The 21,091-nt window shown below is 37.5% G+C and overlaps 1 protein-coding gene across 2 annotated transcripts in view; it reads right to left on the bottom strand.

The window, feature by feature from the left end:
* Positions 1 to 3,011: 3,011 nt before the first annotated feature.
* Positions 3,012 to 21,091, bottom strand: part of SLC38A4 (solute carrier family 38 member 4) — a 205,666-nt gene continuing 187,586 nt past the window's right edge. For both annotated transcript variants that reach the window (XM_075344957.1, XM_075344958.1), the window contains exons 14-16: positions 13,592 to 13,736; positions 12,531 to 12,628; positions 3,012 to 10,150 (exon numbers count right to left, since the gene is read on the bottom strand). In XM_075344957.1, coding sequence (XP_075201072.1) covers positions 10,049 to 10,150; positions 12,531 to 12,628; positions 13,592 to 13,736 — 345 coding nt within the window. In that variant the 3' untranslated portion in view covers positions 3,012 to 10,048. The remainder of the gene's footprint in view (positions 10,151 to 12,530; positions 12,629 to 13,591; positions 13,737 to 21,091) is intronic.

The raw sequence follows: 21,091 nt of genomic DNA, 5'->3' as shown, positions 1-21,091 counted from the left end.
GTTCACCATGCCATAAAAGTGATAAGACAATTTTATTCTTCAGGTCAGTATGATTCCAGCGATATCCCATTTATGTAGTTTTTTTTTGTTTTGCCTCTGTAACACCAATAAATAAAAACTATTTGATAGGAAAAATAAAGTTTTTGCACTGCTGTATTCTGAGGGCTATGTTTTTTTTATTTTTCTGCTCATGGAGCTGTTTGGTGGGTTATTTTTTGTGGGACAAGATGTCATTTTCAGCTGTACAGTTTTTATTTATATATGATTTTTTGATTTTTTTTTGTCAGCTGTATAATGAAAGACATAGTTTTTGCTAAGTTTTTTATTTATTTTTTGATGTATTCACTGAAGGGGTTAACTAGTGTGATGGTTTTATAGCTCTTGTTGTTATGGAGTGCTCGATTACTGCAGGACATCACAGCTGTCAGAGCTGCTCTTTGAAGGCCTGTGTGATCATGCTGCAGGCATGATTTTTATTCCACTTGGCACCCTCTATTTGATGCTGTGATCTGTTGTTGCATCGTGGGTTCTTCTGTCTGCTGGGCTATTTCCTTTTCTTACCTGTCCAAATGCTGAAGTTTCCAATAGTCTTTGTTCTCCTTTCTTGGTTCGCTCCACTTCAGGTGTTTCTCATTTTCCTGTTTTGGTTTACCATATCACATTCAGGGTTGGGTTTTATATGTTCACCTTTCACTGCACTTACTAGCTGGCTTTACCTCTAGAAGGACTTTTGTTTAGGAGTTCAAGCACTTTTGGTTATAGGTTTACTTTTGGTTAAACACCAGTTTAGTTCCTGCTGTGAATCATTTTGTTTTCCTTACCAGTACCTATTCCTTTCACCTCTTTTAGGTGTCTGGGAGCTTTTACTTAATCTACTTATTTGTCACTCTCTTTTGCCTTTCTTCTCTATTTTAGGTGAATTTGTTTTAGATTTCTCACTCTGGGTTTTTCTATCTTCTTGCACACCTTCCTGTCCCCTGGCTGGTAGTGTATTGCAGCCTCCCTTTTGTTTTTTCAGGTGGTATGAGAAACATCTTGACAACCTTTTAGGGAGTCAGGTCTAAGGTGGCATTTTTACTTATGGTGCTCGGGTCTTTGTAGTCTGTACAGGGACCAGTTGGAGGCAGGTGCATTGTCTCCCAGTAGTAGGTCTCCCCCCCTTTTCATTACCTGTGTGTGAGAGTGTTTACATTCATAACAAATGAAACGCAACCTAGAGACACTCATACACATAATCCTGTAACTACCTCTACGTAAAGACCGGAAACATCTGCACTAAATCAAATGGCCCATATCTCTGAAATTATGTGATTACTCAGCGGAATAGTGGGAATAAAATAGCAGCAATATTTGCCACTTTTGCGCTTGTGACTGAACATCTTTAAGTAATGCCCCTCATCACCACAGGGTTTAATAAAAATATTTTTGTTACATACTCACCTGTCACCATTCCTGTCTTATCTGCCTGTGTTGTCAGATATAACTGTTCTTACATGCCAAATGATCCTGACAGTGAGCCTGGCATAATTTATAGATGGCTAAGTGAGCCTGTTTTTTTAATAAATAAATTAAGGGTCTGTTATTTTGCTAGACAGCATGATTACTACCCAGACCTTAGCAGTATTTTTATTCTTGTTAATTAGATCTTACTGGCTGGCCAATAGCGGAAGCCAGCTAGCAAACCAATTGCATGGTGGGTTCTGGGACCAATAAGTATGTGATTTGCCCTAATTAAATTGCATACTACCATTTGCCTGACATTGTGCATCATAGACTATATTCATGCTAGGTTTAGCTGAACTTGTGTGTCTCTTGGCTGTGAAAGCATGTTTCAGATGTGCCCTTGATGGAGCAAAAATATAGTTCAAATGGACGCCATTTGTGCTCTTTTGCAGCAGAGTCAATCTATTTAATCTTTGCAGTGCCATTTGTCCTTGCCAAACATTGTTCTTCATAGGCTAGATCCAAGCTGGAAGTGAACAAGTCCTGCACCGCCTGCCCTCAGATTACCTCCAGGTCCAGTGGCTCACGTGCTGATGATTGCCATATAGCGCTGGTTGCAGGCTTTGGAGGGACTCGCATCCAAGCCACCTCCCGCAATTTTATCTGCACCGATGAAAAGAACGTTTGAATAAAAAAGAATTTGTCTGGCATAGCAGCTGTTTGCGGTCGATTATTCATCTCTCTGTTGTTGGATCTCCTAGATCCAAGCTGGGTTCAGCTGTGCCGTCATATTTTCTGGCTGTATAAACATGTTTCAGATCCACCCCTGATGGAGCCAAAACTGAGCTTAAATGGGCTCCATTTGCACTGTTTTACTACAGTCTCCAACGTTTCAGACAGGCACATGAACATAATTCACTTTGTTGGAATAAAAAGTGGGACATTTTTTATAGACCGAAATGTAATAGCTAAAGATATGCCAAAATTATCAAATGTTGCATGAAACATATAAATTTGAAAGAAATTTTGACAACCAAGCCAGAAGCAAAATTGACTAATTCATCCTGAAATAGTTGGATTAATGTATCTGCTTGTATTTTCCACTGGCTCGGAAGGCTCACAGTCACCAATATATGATTTTTCCAATATAAATTGTAATCTGTTGATATTCAATTCTGGATGCATTGTTCTGTATGTCTGATGCATTTTGGTGCACTTAGACATTAACAGCCTAGTAACAATTGCTTTGTTTATGAGCAATTATCATGTTCATATGGAAAAAAAAAACCTACTCCCTTTACTCATAGCATAGGAAGTTGTGAGTAATTTTGTAACTCAAAATAGATTTCAGTTGAACCAAAAATCATTATGGTTATGAAAAAAAAGTACAAACTGATGGGAATTAATAGAAATGTCTTCCACTTTTTTTTCCATTGAAATCCACAAAAATCTGATGTGCTCACATTCCTTGTCTATGGAATTTGTGACATACCGTAATTGGTGTTATTTCCTGAGATACATTTGCATTTATTCCATTGTGGGCATACAAATAAATACCAAAACACATGTTATTTTCCAAATTTCTTTTTATTATTCTATACATGTTTATATTTTCTTACTATAAAAAACCCATGTCAAACTATAATTTTATACAAACTAATATAGCAAAACATCGCAATTCCAATTTGAAAAAAATCCACCTAAATCGACCTTGAGCAGGAACCCTGAAAATTTTCTTTTTAAAGACATCAATATAATGTTTTTAGATACTTTAATATGACTTCAAGTTAGATGCAGTGTTCACATCAAACTAATGACCTCCATGTAGCGTGTAAGCCTGATGTGCATGCTAAACATGACTATACTATTTCATTAAATTGATAGTAATGGAATCCGATATAGATATGTTTTCAATATCAGATAAGTGGTGGTCTGACACCCATCACCCCAGCTTTTAAATAGGTTAAATAGCCTTCTGAAGACACATTATATGGAGCATGCACTGTGTTGTGGCTGTACTTGTGTACTACAGTTAGTCCGTGTAAAGAGCTGTGGACGCAGTACGAGGTTGTAGTTGATCAATTTAACAGGTGTGGAGCACCTACTGGTGTGATAGTGATGATTTATCCTAAAGATAGAACATCAATGTCTTAAGCCTGCTATACACATGAGAATGTTGCCGGCCAAACGATGGTTCAGCTAATCATTCTACCAGCAGCCTTTTTGGCAGGCTTTCTCATACACAGGAGTGCCCATATCGGCAGAGTGCTCCTGTGTTTCTGTGAATGTTCTCGCCAAGGAAGCAAAAGGAGTGGAGCGCCCACTGGTGTAATAGTGATGATTTATTGTAAAGATAGATGATCAATGTCTTAAGCCTGTTATACACATTAGATTTCTGCTGGCCAACCGATGGTTCAGGTAATCATTCTGCCAGTAGCTTTTTTTTTGCAGGCTCTCTCATACATAGGAGTGCACACTCAGTTGAGAGCTCCTTTGTTTTCTGTGAATGTTCTCTCCAAGGGAACAAAAAGATAGTCCAAAAACAGACATGCTGGTTTCTTAAATCCCCTAATTATTAATTTTCTGGGGTCACCAAACACATTACACTTTCTGCTGAACCCATCAACATTAGAGGGCTTGGAAAACATTGTGTACGGAGTTTTTAGGTTTTTTTTATGACTCCTTTAACTTATCAAAAAATGAAAAAAGTCAATTTGGGCTACATTAGGTTGGTATTTGTCACTATACTGTCAAATAAAGGTTCAATGGGGATCAGTATAATTTATGATACATGGTACATCAGTCTATAATGGGTCCCATTCGATATATCCCACTGTATTCACATGCAGTAGGATGCATCACACTCCTCCACAGGAGGTATACGTTGGGTGTTTGCTTGGGGTATTTAGCAGTCGGAGGCTATTAACTTGATGTGACCAGTGCTTAATAAAAGCAGATGCAAAGTTAGACATACATTATACAATATAGCCTAAATAAAGAAATATATACAAGAAAACCAATAACAGAATATATTCACTGGCATTTTAACTTATCAGGAACTTTACAGTACATAAAAATTGGCTTGACATATATGTAAGCGGATGCTTGAAACCGTTATATGAGGTATTTTCTGAGAACAAGTATCATATAACATGGTTTAGACAGTTATATTACAGATAATAAAGTCCAATTTATATCAGTAAAATAAGTTCACAATGGTGTTTTCAGAGTGTTTAGAAAGGCTAATAATATTATTCTGAGCAGATGAACATGGCCATGGGATACATTTTCTGAACAGTAAACTGAGCCTAAAGAATGTCCCCCCACTTATTGCTGCTTCTACATGTGGGAAGTACTGAGTCTGGTATCAGATGGAATCTACATTTACAGCCGACTGTAACATTTAAACTGAGCATAAACATGAATAAGAGAAATCATTATTGTATTACACTAAGGCGTCCTGAAGCTATGAGCATCTTGTAACATTTATTTTATTGCTCCAGTACATCTTAAATAAGTCAATTATACATAATATAAATAAAAAAATAATTTGTCTACCATTTCATATATGCAACTAATTCTTGACTGTAGAATTAGACTTCACGCAAGTTTTGTTTGTAGTCTATAACCATGGAGACAGAAAAAGTATGCTTAAAGAGTTACCATCATTTTAGGTGAAAATAAAAATCTCAATATATATTTAAAAGAATCCACTTCTTTCCCCTTCGAATCATTCATTCTTAGCATTTTGTATCCAGTGATTAAACATTTTCCCATTGCTGAGATTGGAGATCTCAATGTGTCCTCCTAAAGTTCTATGGAGAACTGTAACTGTTATTTCCAGAGAACTTGCAGCAGATTGTCTGTATTTGCTTTTGGCTCTTCCTTCCTCCCTTCTCCATACAACCTTATGAGCACCAACTGTTGTCTCCTATCTCAGTAGTAGTAAAATCTGTATTGACTGAATACAAATTTTACAGATTTTAGCCAGAGTGAAAGATTAATCCAGGAGGAGAAAGAAGCAGATTTCTCATGTAAAATATATTACAAAGTTTCTTACTTTAATGTGCACTACTGATTTAAAAAATAAAAATAATAGTGATGGCTACTCTTTAACAATATTTTCCATAATTAATACTATCCATAGAATATTAATTAAACTAATTCTACATCTTTTAAAACCAAGTTTCTAACGTTGCTATATATAATTTATGGTGAGTAAAATAGCTTGCTTTAGCTCACCATGGGCTCACTATGCAAATTAGATCTCAGAGTCGGAGGAGGGCTAACTCTCTATTGTTGTCTATTGGAGGAAACTATTGTCAGTTAAGAACAAACCTTTAATTATGTCTAAAGCTGGCTATACACATGGGATAATTGCTGGCCAAACATTTGTTCAGCAGACAACCTTCTCTCCCATACACATAGAATTAACTCAAACATTAATTCGGCAAACAGCATATTCTCATATCTCTCCCATACACATGGGATATCTAGGCCAAATGTTCATTCGACAGATAGCCTTCTCTCCCATATACATGGGATAACTATTGGCCATACGTTAATTCGGCAAACAGCCTTCTCTCCCTTTTCTCCCATACACATGGGATAACTGTTGGCCAAACGTTCATTCAGCAAATGGCCTTCTCTCCCATACACATGGGATAACTTGCCCAAATGTTTGATCAGCAGACAGCCTTCTCTCCTGTCTCTACCAAACACATAGGATAACTGTTGGCCAACTGTTCATTTGGCAAACAGCCTTCTCTCCCATCTCTCCCATACACATGGGATAAGTGTTTGGCAATTAGCCTTCTCTCCTGTCTCTCCCATGCACATGGGATAACTGTTGGCCAAAAAGTTCATTCAGCAAACAGTCTTCTCTTTTATCTCTCCCATACACATGGGATAACTTGGCCAAATGTTTTATCAGCAGACAGCCTCTCTCCTGTCTCTACCAAACACATAAGATAACTGTTGGTCAACTGTTCATTTGGCAAACAGCCTTCTCTCCCATCTCTTCCATACACATGGGATAACTGTTGGCCAAATGTTGCGTCAGCAAACAGCCTTTTGTCCCGTCTCTCCCATATACTTGGATAACTGTTGGCCAAACGTTCATTTGGCTGACAGCCTTCTCTCACTTCTCTCCCATACACATGAGCTCTTGGCTTGTCTAAGCGTTCATGTGTTTCTTAACAAGGAAAGAGGATAGATATGTTGCCAGATATCTCCGGCAATTGTTTTATTTTACTTATATACAAAAGAATCGGTGATTAAGATGCCAAAAGCCAGATCCTTATTTCCCATGACAGATGATGAAAGAATTAGGAAACCCACATACATATATATTAGATGATTGGACAGTCGGTTTGGTCGACTTTCATTTAATGTGTATGGTGACCGTAATGATTGGATCTCTTTGAACTTTACACTACCACACTCAACGCAATCTATTGTATTTGAATGGCAGTGAACTCAGATAAAAGAGCTATACAGTACAGAAATGCTACAGTATAGAAAGTTTACCAGAGCCATATTATATGGCAATGTGAAGAGGATAGGGGCAGTGCTTGCTAAAAGTAATACTGCAGGCCTTAAAGCTTTATTTTACTAGTATATACAAGATGATTTCACAGAAATAATGCATTTTATTATGAAATGCACTAAATCTATTGTTTCTTTAAATTGGTGAAATATTACTTTATGCATTGAATTTAATCTTAAGAAAATGAAACCAACAAATAAAAGCATATTTTTCAGCATACGAACAAAATATTTAGACTAAAAATCAAAAAATATAAGCATATATTTTATTTCATCAAACATAATTCTCAACATTGTATCTTTTACTAAATATTGTACATTTTTTTCCTGTATTATAAATATAAAATCTAAAAAACTACTTTAGTCTGATTGGAAATGTACTTGCTAGGTTGCACAAACAACATCCATTTCACAAAGGGATTAATTGGTATCAGAAATAATGCTTTTATATACCTAGAATGAATATAGAACTAAATGTTCAACTAGAATAAATCCTCTTCTGATCGTTCTATGCTAAGTGCTCTTTATACTTCTCATTCAGTCATTCTGGAAGACGTGGCCATACGATGAAGGGGCATTGATCAGAGATAAATAATTACAAACTAAACCCCAAGCACCAAAGATCATCGCACTATTCAATAAAGACACAAAATACAAATCCTGCTTGGAACGGCAGGATTTCAATGGTACCACGTGTATCAATATTATTGAAATGGACTGTTGTAAAAATGGAGGTGCGTGTTTTACCTAATCTATAATTTAGGTACTTTATAAAATAGTTATTCAATGTAGCTGCTTTTAAAGCATTGTCTAAAGTGTCGAATGCTAATTCAATAGAACATTGCACATGTTGGCCAATATAAGATATAGTAAGATCAATGGGACTTTTCATACATTTCGCTGATTTAAGAAATCTTAGTGTTTAAAAAATGAAACTGTTGCTGAGACAGACTCCTCAAACAGGTGTATTCACCAGTTCCAATGAATTTGGTTGTAAAATTAAATTTGTGGCGAATTAGTTCATCATCACAAATGAATTGTATTCTAAAGTCTCCAATTGTGCTGAACAAACACTTGTGAAATGCTTACCACTGTGCAGTCACACACTATATTTTCACTGTTTCTTCAGTATTTTATGGCTTTCTCTCACTATCACTACAACTAAGCTGTGTTGTCCTCTCACTAGCCAGATCACCTTTACAGTTACTGCTGCATTTCCTTCTTCTGCTTTTATACAGACTATAACAGTCCATCTTGATTGGCTGTCTTACATCATGTGATGTGACAACTGCAAGGCATTATGAGGAAGCCCACCCAGCTTATATATTTTACAGCGATACAAGTTCCATCTTTTTGCTAGTAAACACCAAATATTCTTTCATTAATGAAATGTTGTTGTCTGTATCAAAACCATGGATAGCATAAAGGTTTACTGCTTACTGTACATATAATAATTTCAATAATGAAAAAGTTTGCACTAACCCCCCATTCACTGAGGTGGTGCAAACAACAAAATTTTAATTATTAACTCTATGTCTATGCAGAGTGTTTGAAGCTCTGTACCCCACACAAAACAGAGGTCTAATTGCTAAAAGGACATATTAAAACAATCTAACCATCTGGACCTAAAAATACCATGCTTTTACAAAGTTGACATTCACCTTGCTAAAAGAATTGTCTTAGGATGTATTATTTATCATTGAAGCTTGGCTAATTATGCTCTGATCACTATTGAAAGGGTTATTCTCAGAAAACAACTTATCCCCTATGCACAGGGATCTCAAGATTTCAAGATGTTCTGCAGGCCCTCCTTGAGTGGAGAGACCTATATTCCATTTAATGTCCATTGCACCTTTGGAGGGAACAAAGTCCCATACACGGTTACTACCGTCAGTCCCACTGACAATGGTTGCAATGGAGGCAACGCATGCACACCTCCACTCCTTTTAAGATAGGTCTGCAGAGCCGCATTTCTACTTTTCCAGTACCAGCATCTCGAGAAAGCTGAGGGCAGATATGGACCCCTAGCATTCAGCTAGTTGTCCCCTATCTTTTAATTAGTTTTGGGGATAACTTGTTCTTAATAAACCTTTAAAGTATAACTCCTTAGTTTTGGAATATTTTGTATTACGTATGTCTGAAAACTATAAAGAACATAGTAGGTGTTTCAGTAAGAAAAAATAGGAGATGACAGAGGAAAGGAGTGTCTCTTACATAATGGTGCCTGTCAAGGCTTAAAGAGATTTTACATTTTAGCATAATTGGTTCCCAAACTCTTCTACACATATGAAATAATACAAGTTGCTGGTACTCATCTTCCCCAGGCCCAGCACTTTCTCTATGCCATTGCTCCATTCTTTGTGCATTGGTTGCAACAGTAATCTCACCGCTACAGTGCACATCACCACTGCAGACAATCACTAAGCTAAGCTCAGTGGCTCTGCTGATGTAGGCAGGCATGCGTTACTAAGCTCTTGTGATTGGCTGCAATGTTGATGTGCACTGACGCCATGATGTCACCAGTGCAAATAATATACAGAAACTGGAGCAGCAGCTAAAAGCCACTGTAGGACCTGGAGAGAATGAATACTTACTGTGTTTGTTATTTTATATGTATAATAGCATTTGGGAACCAGTTTTGTTAAAGTGGAAACCTCCTTAGATACTCCTTCTTAAGCAAAGTTTTGATATGCCGGATTATCTACTATGGTAGGAATACACTATTACAGCTATATAAACTGAAAGGTTCTACAATCAATAAACTGTACAAAATCCATTAGACTCATTTCCCAAAGTCAGTATCATATAAAAACACAGTGTGAATACGGTTATGGCACATTCAGTCCAGTCAGAGAACACCTACTCGATTTTTAGATTTCCAATATCAACACTTGTATGAGTTAATACATAAATAACAAAGCCTAGTATAAAAAGTTTTATATTCCATATGTTGGTACCAGCAACAGTCTTTGGATTGATCTAGCATCTTGTCTTCCAGTCATCCACACTGGCATCCAGCTAAACGCTGACATAGAGACTCTCATAGGCCTCCTAAGAGTTAATGGTGCTTGGAGGAGGGTGGGTTGTGGATCCAATCAAATATAATAAGCGACATACTCCCGATCATGAATATAAAACCGACCACAAGAAAAATGAAAGCCTGCGGGATTAAATACATTCATGTCAAAATTAATTTATAATCAGCATTTACCATAGGCTTTTTCTGTCAATGCTAGTCTCGACTGTACAATATGCTGGAACTATATTTATAAAGTAAATTAATATATACATATATGCAGTACTATAGAGTAATAACATAGAATAGCCATATACTGCTAGCCTTCACTGTCGAATATGTTGGAACTATATTAATAAATTACACACACACACGCACACATATACCGTGTACATATATATATATATATATATATATATATATTTATGTATGTATGTATGCGTGCGTGTGTGTGTAATTTATTAATTAATATAGTTCCAGCATATTCAACAGTGAAGGCTAGTAGTATATGGCTATTCTATGTTATTACTCTATAGTACTAGATATATATATATATATATATATATATATATATATATATATATACATGTATATATATATATATATATATATATATATCTAGTACTATAGAGTAATAATGTAGAATGGCATATAGTGTTAGCCTTGACTGTTGAATATTCTGGCACCATACTAATAAAGTACAGTAATATATACAGTGTGTTGGTGGAATAATATAGAATGGCCATATAGTGCTAGCTTTTACTGTAGACTATTCAGGCACCATGTTCATTAAGTACAGTAATAAAGTACAGTAATATATACAGTACAGTATAGAGTAATAATATAGAATGGCCATATAGTGCTAGCCTTTACTGTAGAATCTTCTGGCACCATGTTAGGTACAGTAATATACACAGTACTATAGAGTGATAATATAGAATGGCCAGTTAGTGCTAGCCTTCACTGTAGAATATGTTGCCACCATATTGATAAAGTAGAGTAATATATACAGTACTATCAGACTATATATGGGCTTCATATATAATATTGATGAAGCACAGCGCCCTCTATTGTCACATGTACACATTCCATCCTCATTCTATATTATAGAGTAATAATATAGAATGGCCATTTAGTGCTAGCCTTTACTGTAGAATATGTTGCCACCATATTGATAAAGTACAGTAATATATACAGTACTATCAGACTATATGGGCTTCATATATAATATTGATGAAGCACAGCGCCCTCTATTGTCACATGTGCACATTCCATCCTCATTCTATATTATAGAGTAATAATATAGAATGGCCATTTAGTGCTAGCCTTTACTGTGGAATATGTTGCCACCATATTGATAAAGTAGAGTAATATATACAGTACTATCAGACTATATATGGGCTTCATATATAATATTGATGAAGCACAGCGCCCTCTATTGTCACATGTGCACATTCCATCCTCATTCTATATTATAGAGTAATAATATAGAATGGCCATTTAGTGCTAGCCTTTACTGTAGAATATGTTGCCACCATATTGATAAAGTACAGTAATATATACAGTACTATCAGACTATATGGGCTTCATATATAATATTGATGAAGCACAGCGCCCTCTATTGTCACATGTGCACATTCTATCCTCTCCACTCGTCCAGGAGTGGTGACTAATCCCTGTCTGTACATTCCTTGGGTGTGTATCACAATATTAACAAGTTTCTACACTGTAATTGGCATGAGAAACGCCTGATAAGACATTGTACATTTGTGCAGATGTTATGAAATCGGAAGTCATATCACTAGAAAGAACTTGTTCTTATTAACCAATGTTGACTGTGTGCCATCCTAATCTACCCAGAATCTTGTTTGATAATAAATTAAGTAGTAAAATAAGGCTACAGGGAAGATACTGCACTCTAGTCTACTCTATCTATTCTAGGGGCAGCTTGTTTTATGTGAATTAATCAAGGATTATAATATTTAAGCAAACAATACATCTTGCAACAAAGCATTTAATTCATATGATGTTACTATAGGTCATGCAGAAATTGGAGTAGTACCTGGACCCTGGTGCCTGACGAGGCTCATGGGCCATCTTCCACATAAAAAACACTATTACTAGAAGTGTCCCATGATACATAGAAGTTTTGCTATAGATTTTGCATCAAGGTTCAATCACCATTCTGGACACACTTATCGATATAACGATTGCAGCCTAAAAACCATAAATATGCGTAGCAATTAGTGATGAGCCAGCCCCACCATGCTCGGGTGCTTGGTGCACGAGTAGAGCCTGTCCAATCACCTGAATATGGCACTGCTCGCTCATCACTAATAGCAATACATTTTCAGACGTTTTTTCACCTTTAAAGTATCTATTCTCCCTCTACTGGTTACAAAGTAGTGTTACAACATGCAATATATATACTGAGTAATGAATATGTGATGTTTGTGTAATAAGTGGATATAATACTAATTATACTTCAATATTAAGGAAACAGAAATTAATGTATTAATCTTACCCCAATTTTTTGTGGCGATCGAAAAGGTTCTTTTTTCACTATTCGTAAATAAAATGCTGCAGGGAGAATGAAGATCAACATGGTTGCTGCTGACGCACCTATGGAGAAGGGGAAAAATTGGTCGACATTCAACATTGTGATAGTTGATTATTTTATTGATTGATTGATTTGATTATGTAGTAATATTTGATTATTAATCATGATTGTCTTTACTGGTAAAAATAAACAGTATATTACAACCTGTTATTTTGTATAAATGGCGGGTTTAGAAAATATTATTCAGGCTACTGTATATCACTATACACTTAAAAGTTACATATCGTCCTTTCTGCCACATGATAGAACAACAATAGTTGGTGGGATAATTATTCCCTATCTAAAGGATAAAGGATAACTTCATAACTGCTGGGGGTCATACCGCTGGGTCCTCCACCAACACCGAGGACGTGGCTCTGTATCCCAGAGGATGGCAGAGCCCTGTCTGAGGTCCCGCATGCACACTTGTGCTCCTTCCGTTGTCTATAGGACTGCCTGAGAAAGCTGAGTGCAGTGCTTAACTACCGGTATTTCCAGCAGTTCCATAGGTAACCAATGGAGCAGAGGTTGAGCATGTCCACTCCTCTATAGACAGTGTTGATAAGTTCCGTTTTCTGCAGGACCCAGTAGTAGAACTGCTCTTGATATGCATATTATGTCCTTTACTATGGATAAGGGATAACTTGTACCCTGAAGAATGTTATGCCTTTGAATTTTTCATTCATCTGATTATAACAACTTCCACTAATCTCTCATTTTGTACTAGTAATGTTAATCTATACACTTCGTACTCAACTTTAGCCATAGTGTACCCCTATATATCTCGAGAACATGGTTGTGCCTCACACTGCTGGGAATAGAGAGGTGGTTATACATAAGAGGCTATCCTAATTCCTAGTATAGGATTTCCTAAGATTGCTGGGCACGTATGCTAGAATATCCCTTTAATGTCTAAATTGTTAACCCTTTATTTTACCAAAATTCATAGTATAAATATATAAAATATTCCATGTATAACAACCAACCTATGAATCCAAAGATATCCTTAATAGTCGGCACAAAAATAACCAGGGTATTATTGAAGGCTAGGAGAACAAATGCTATCAGGAAATGCCGCAGTAAGCTGAATGGTCTTCCAGGAAATAGCAGTGTGGTCAATGAAGTACGGACCTGAAAAACAAAGAGGAATTGTTAAATGGCACGAATGAAACATTGCTGAATTCGTAGAAATCACATATAAATATATCCTTGTCAATTTGCCGCACAGTTACATGTTATATGAAGAACCACTCAGTAGCAAAGTGTGCCTGGAAATAACATTATGATACGACTTTTCTGCCTTATCTGCTGTGCCTGCAGTCAGGGTCTGCGTTAGAGGTAGGGGCACACTGGGCACTTACCATGTTCTTCCCCAACAGCGGCATAACTAATCTCCAACAGGGCCCTCAACTATCATAGGTCTTTTCCTATGGAGAAAGGGATTTTTTCTCTTCCTCTGGAGCAAGTGCAATGGCAACCCCTGGACCTATTATAGTTATGCCCCAGTTCCCCATCAACAAAAGGGGCCTCATGTTGCTGCTGCTGATTCATAAAGGGAGTGGGTGCAAGATTTCTGTCTGCTGTTTCTTCTGCCTGCTAACGTGGACCCTGCTCATTCCAGAAGTCAGGAGCCCACCTCTGCCATTTATTCTCTTGCTCCAGCCTGTGATGTACTGAGTCCTAACAGCCCCTTTTTGGTGTCAGCATGGAGCATACAATGGCCATGCGCTGCCCATTGGACAGCGCCAGTCAGAACAAAGTGCAGACTGCATTGCGATCCAGGTGAAGTCATAGGACTAGTGAGCTTACACTGCTCCACCAATCAAAATATGGCTTTGCATTATGGACTAGTCCAATGATCTATCTGTCAGTGACCTCCTTAAAATAACACTGTACACAGCAAAGGGAACGAGCAGATGTATAGTGCTGTGCACAGTGCTAACCAATAAAGGCCATTGAAGGATCAGTCTGGTTACATGTCTCATCTAAATAGTCTTAACAATACCAATTACAGCATGTGTCCTCTTTTTTCACATGATCGTATTTGCTTCAATCTACTGAATTGAGCTTCATGCACTTGATGGTGGAGTATTTCAGGATCTGAGGCCCCACTTTAAATTTTGCCCAAGGCCACTATTTGTCTAAAACCAACTTGCATGCCATGAAGTGAGAGAGAAGGAACACCATAACATTTAGCAAATGGGCCTTTAATGGCCTACTAGTCCTGCAGATTACTAGGATCACTCTAAAGGTAGGGGACACATTTTGCATAGTATTATGTGGACCTGCGAAAGTTCAATTTCATAATGTATCTTGAAACTTTAAATATTAAGTCATGTAGAAGGCTCTGTTCACTATAACCTCGCAAGCTGGAGGTCAAGGAGACCAATTACACATATGCTTGTCTTTAACACTATCATCTCCAGTGTACAGAATTTAAGGGAACAATGATAGAAAGGTTTGAAAAAAATAAGAGACAACCATGTTAGGTAATGGGATTTGTCCTAAAGAAGGAGCTTTTAGCTCTTAAAGGCGTAGACTAATAAAAATCACTTCTCATCCACATCTTGGTACGAGTCCTCTACAGCAGTGCAGTGTTTTAACCCCTTCTTCCTCCAGGCTACTACTGCCATTTCCACGTGGTTCTGCTGCAGCCATTTTTATGCCATTGCAGGGGTTGTGACTCTCAGAACCCCTTAAGGTGAGCCCTCCTTTGCCCCCTTTCATCTTTGTTTAAGTGGGTAAGGACCCTATTTACACAGTTTTCCAGTTTCTCTCCATTCCTATTCCCCGGACATAGATTTGACTTTGGACATTGGCAGAAGCTCACCTCCTGTGAGAATGTTAGGATAAGGCATGTAGAAATGCAACATGCTCAACCTCTCTTTCCCCAGATATGTACAGTCAAGAAATAGGACATTCATACACATATTGAATGGTCAGGATTTTCATATATATATATATATATATATATATATATATATCTTGGATGAATAAACTGTATGTACGTATCAAGTGTTGGACTTGGGTGCCAAGGGCCTACCAGTAACAATGACTTTGAGGACGCACTGTTTTACTATATGCAAATATTACATTATTCTTATTCACAAATTTCCAATTCTTCTATATGATAATACAAGGGATAGTTTCTTAAATAAATAATAAGATGCTGTCGTTGTCTGCATATAGTGAAACAAATGTATTGTGCCAACTACTTGTCATATATAAGGGGTGTGGGGTTCAATCCTTCACAGGGGTCCACCGGGGGATTCACCTGTTCCCCTGTGGGCCAGTCCAAGGCTGTGTACATCCCTTGCCATCGTTGTGGTGTAAAGGTAAATAAAAAATAAAAATTCCCCCTCACAGCTTTTGTATCTGAGAACAATATTTGAGAACTGTTATAAAATTACATCACTAATGTAAAGAGCGTAGTTGGTGTATTTCCAATTGTACGATGTGTAGTCTATATCATACATGGGACCAAATGTTCATTTGCCTGTGAGTATTACTCTAGGAGCTACTGAAAATAGGTTGCTGGGTTAAAGTCATGTTGTTTGTAGCTCTCGGCGTAAAACATTAACAGCATATTCTCCAAAACATTTCCCAAGCACGTGTAACATTCTTATCCACACTTCCACAATCAATGGACATGATGACCGAAGCAAGACGTACTACAAAAGCCAAGACGTAGGGGAGGGTTCACAAGTGGCGTGTGATAGACTAAATGAATCTGAACAAAATGTTATGGGTGTGGACAGGAAGATGTTGTTACCTGCAAGCTCCAATTCATTTCCACTGGATTATTACATGAAACTGCTGTATGTGCAGAATGCTATTTATTCAGGAGACTGAAGGAACCTGCTTAATAAGTAAATCCTGGAAGTCTATGGGCATTAGGTAAACCTGCAGGTTTGACTGGTACATTATAGTGACTAACATCTTAATGAACCCTTAGGCTATGTTCACATGTGGCAGTTTTACAGCACTTTTTGCAGCCAAAAACCTTCACTCATGGCAGTAACAAGGCTATGTTTAAAATGTAGCAGATATCTGAGCTTTTGCTGCTTTTTTTCAGGCAGATTATTATATGTTGACAATACATGTTAATAAAGTTAGTTTTATTTACCAAAAATGCTGCAAAATGCAGCACAAATGTCAGCCTGCATTTTTTGCAGTGTTTTTTCAGTTTCTCATCGCTTTCTATGGGTGAAAAATGCTGCAAAAATGCTGAAAGAATTGACATGTTGCAGATTTCAAAAACGCTGGAGTTCTCAAATTAAGACTATGTGCCCACGTTGCGTTTTCATGTACAGAAAATCTGCACATAAAAAAACATGTTTTGGCATGAAAAAAAACTGTTGAAAAGTTGCCCATTTTTTAATAGCGTTTGAGTGTTTTTTTACATGCTTTTTTCCATGCTTCTTTTTGTTCATTTTTTAATCATGGCGATGGCGGTGGTTCAGGTGCTGTACCCCTGCGATTGCCGCCTGGTCACTGGTTGATGTTACAACCGGGACCTGGCTCTCTCTGCTTGGCGCAGTGCCCGCCGTGCTGCCGGAAGATTAACCCCCTAAATGCTGCAGGGAGAGTGATCGCTTACCACTCCCTGGTGATCGGGTCCCTGGAATGCGATCACAGGGACCGGATCGCTGCCATAGTAACCCTGGGTTGTCACAATGACAACCCCGGGTTACTGAGCTATGGAGAGCCCCACACACCATGCTGTATGCACAGTGTGTGAGGCGAAGTGCTGCATTATAATCCCCTGTAGTGATAAAACACTGCAGGGGATTATAGAAACTAAGGTAACAAACACAGAAACAATTGACATGCTGCTTCTTTTTTCAGCAACAACATCTGCATGAAAAAATGAAGCAGCGTGTGCACAGCAAGTCACAATTCTCATAGACTTTGCTGGGATGTTTTATCCTTGTTTTAATTGATTAAAATAAGCAAGGAAAAATGCTAGAAAAAACAGGTACGAGAATGGTGGGTTTTTTTTGCATCGGAGAAAAAGGCTATGTGCGCACTAGAAAGTGCCTTTTTCTTAAGGAAAATCTGGACCCTCTTAAAGATTCCCACACCCACGGTAAAAAAAACGCAGCAAGACCGCAACGAAATCCGCATGCGATTTTTACCGCGGATTTTGTGCGGATTTATCGCGGATTTTCCGCAAGTTGGTCCCTGCGGATTTTTACCATTGTCTATGGCAAAAACCGCAGGTACCTGCAGAAAGGAAGTGACATGCTCATTAATTCCGCAACGGAAAATCCGCGGGTAAATCCGCGGGTGTAAAAACACGCAGTGTGTGCACAGCATTTTTTAAAACCCATAGGATTTGCTGGGGAATGACTGCAGCAATGTTAGACACATTTTCTGCAGCAAATCAGCGGCAAAATCCGCGGTGCACAGGGTCTAACATGCCACTATGCAATGTGGCCCATCACCTTATCGCATAATCATCCACTCTCGCTTGGTCTCAATACAGAGTCCTCACTTTTTTTCTTTTTAGCTGCATATGTGATATATTTGGCTAATATTTCTCTTACGTACATAACCTCTTGGTTAGTTGTTTTTTTTTTCCTCCATTTTCCCATACCAGGGCTTCTTTTTTGTAATGGGAAAAAAAAAAATTAAAGTGGGGTGAAATTGAAAAAAATAAAAAAAAAAAATAGCAATTCACTTGTTTTTTTGTTTTTGCATTCACAATGCAGTAAAAATAACCCATTATCCTTGTTCTACGAGTCACAATATTTATTATGACACCAAGTTTATCAAGTTTTTTTTACTACATAAAAACATTAAAAAACCCTTTTAAAACATGTAAAAATAAAAATGAGAAGCCGAATAAAAATATGGCCAAAAATATGACGCACACCATTAATAAATTTGATGAATTTTTGGCCTCCACATAGACTCTACTTTTTTAAACATCATTTAAAGTCTCTTGTGAGGTGTAAAATTGTCTACAAGAGAACAAATCTGGTGTATGCCGGGTTTTTTTTTTCAAACTATTTGTTCTGAATTTTGGTTGTTGTCTGCCCTAACGTGTTGTAGCATCTAAACAAGGAGCATGGTGTTTAAATGAAGAATGTAGCTCTCCAATAACGATGGAGTATTAATTTATGCACATTGGTGATGCTACATTAACACATTTCCATCACTATTAGCTTATCATATTAGGCAGCTGTGTTATTAGCGGTAATGGGACATTGATGTGTTGTGCTATATACCATGTAATAGTATACTAAAAATAACCTGATCATAAATTGCTATCACAAATGAGGGAGGGCTTCATTGTTATTAACACCATGTGAAATGTTAAGCCACCTGTTTCCTGTTTGTCGGACAGATCCTTTCCGCTCTCTTCTGAAAATACCATTTCAGGCTGTGAAATATAGTCACAACTAATCATCGAGCTTTAGGCAGCCACTTCACTAGTATTCTATCAAACAACCTTGAAATCTTTAAATCTAATATTTACCTACACAAGTTATCTAGAACTCACTTAGGCAACTATTATGCAATGGGTGTAAAAAGTGGCCATGGGACCGGTGGAGGAGACCTTTTTTGTTGAGGTAGCAAAGTGCGAGTTCATGGCTAAAAACAAACCAATACATATACGTACACAATATCTGTACATATCCACATACACTCACCAAAACACATGAAGAAATGTATACACACAAATAGATATAGTCATACGCACAAAAAGATTCATTAACATACAGTGATGCACATATACACTCACGAGTCTTGTTAGGGCATATCAGGGACAAGTTTTACAGATAACTGGAGAGATGGGCAAGTCTGGCTATCCACATATAATACTTCCACCCATGGATGTGTCTCATCTGTTAAGATGGAGACTGTTTGTTTGCCACATGGTCAGTGTGAGGAAGCTGCTATGCTTTCAGGAGTTTGCTACTCTCCTCAAAGAGGAACTTCACTCCTTCAACATCTGTCAGAGGTCTTTCACTCAGCCATATCACTATCCTACCTCGCCCTGATGAAGGGCAATAATGTCCAAACAGCTGTCTACAGGTGGGGGTCTTTTTATTCTCGACAAGACTCTGATCTGGCTGAAAATCCTAAATCATGTGAGTAGGCTCATTATAGAATTAACATTGACTTATAGTGTAACTATTTCCTTACTCATTCCCTATGAGTAAGGGTCACCATGACCTGAAACGCGTAAGGGTTTTCTATCTATACATGTATATTTTAACATGTTTCCAATAAAAGGATGTTTTATTTAAATTGAAGACTGGACTGCAGGTGCTGGAATTCCTTCTTTGTATTTGGAATTTCCAAAAGGTGGCACTGGAGAGCAAACTCATTCTCAAAAAAGCTTATGATATATGTGCACACATAAATACACACATACATAAAGTATACAAGGATACATGCCATAAGCTAAATAAAGCACTAATTTATGATTAGTAGGTACGTAATATTCTGAATAATTATCTATCATAATATTCACTAATGTAGTATTTGGTTAAGCTCATTAACCCTAAAGGGAATCTGTCAGCAGGTTTTTGCTACCTCATCTGAGAGCAACATGATGTAGGCAAGGAGATTTTGAAGTCAACGATGTATCACTTAGATTACTAGCTGCAACCATCTGACGCAATCTCAGAAGGCTGTCCCTGCCCACACCAAGCTTTCTATAGAGATTGTACATTGACATTGAGGCATTAATCACAGCAAGGGGCGTGTTTGACTTCTCTGCATGTGAGTTTCTAGTCCTGTAATGATATGGGTCCTGCTACTTAAACAAACATAGCAAATAAACAAAAGATTGGACGGTCAGAAAACAGGCATGCCTGAATTTTCCGTTAAACTTTGCAGCATGCTGCCTTCAGCTTACATAACAAAAACATGCTGACAGATTCCCTTCAATCCCGTGGGTTTAGTAATAAAGTTGTCATCTGAGCAAAGTAAGAAAGAAAACTTTGCGTGCATAGCAAATCTTCACTTTCTTGTACTGTAGAGTGATGACCAGTTGCACCAATCAGTGGAGTGCTAACTGATTGGGCACAGGAACATCTCTTCCTGCTTTTCGGAAGTTACAATGGATGTGCTCATATGTATTCAACTTACAAAAGAAATAAAGACTGCATCCTTACGCATTGAGAGCTCAATGCAGCTAAATATGCCCCCAACTCCTAGAAGGCCCCAGGTTAAGCTTTTCTGGACATTATTGCAGCCCAGGAAATCCTTTTTATTGTTAATCTGCTCTGTCAGAAGACTTCTGGAGTTCCCATTATTTTTTGTGATCTCAACAAGAAAATTGTTGGTGATCCTTATACTACATGTCTTAGTAAAGTACAGTAATGTAATATTATTAAAGTAATGTTATACTGCTGATTGCTATAAGTAGGGGTATAGTAAACTATAGTAATGATCCTGCATGCCCTTATCATCTTCCACCTAGACTGCAGCAAGATTATCCGTAATCTTACATCTTGCAGTGTTGCACC

The sequence above is a fragment of the Anomaloglossus baeobatrachus genome, chromosome 4, assembly GCF_048569485.1.
Source record: "Anomaloglossus baeobatrachus isolate aAnoBae1 chromosome 4, aAnoBae1.hap1, whole genome shotgun sequence".
Lineage (NCBI taxonomy): Eukaryota > Metazoa > Chordata > Amphibia > Anura > Aromobatidae > Anomaloglossus > Anomaloglossus baeobatrachus.
Note: the sequence above shows the minus strand (reverse complement) of the source record. Positions and strands in the feature narration are given on the sequence as shown.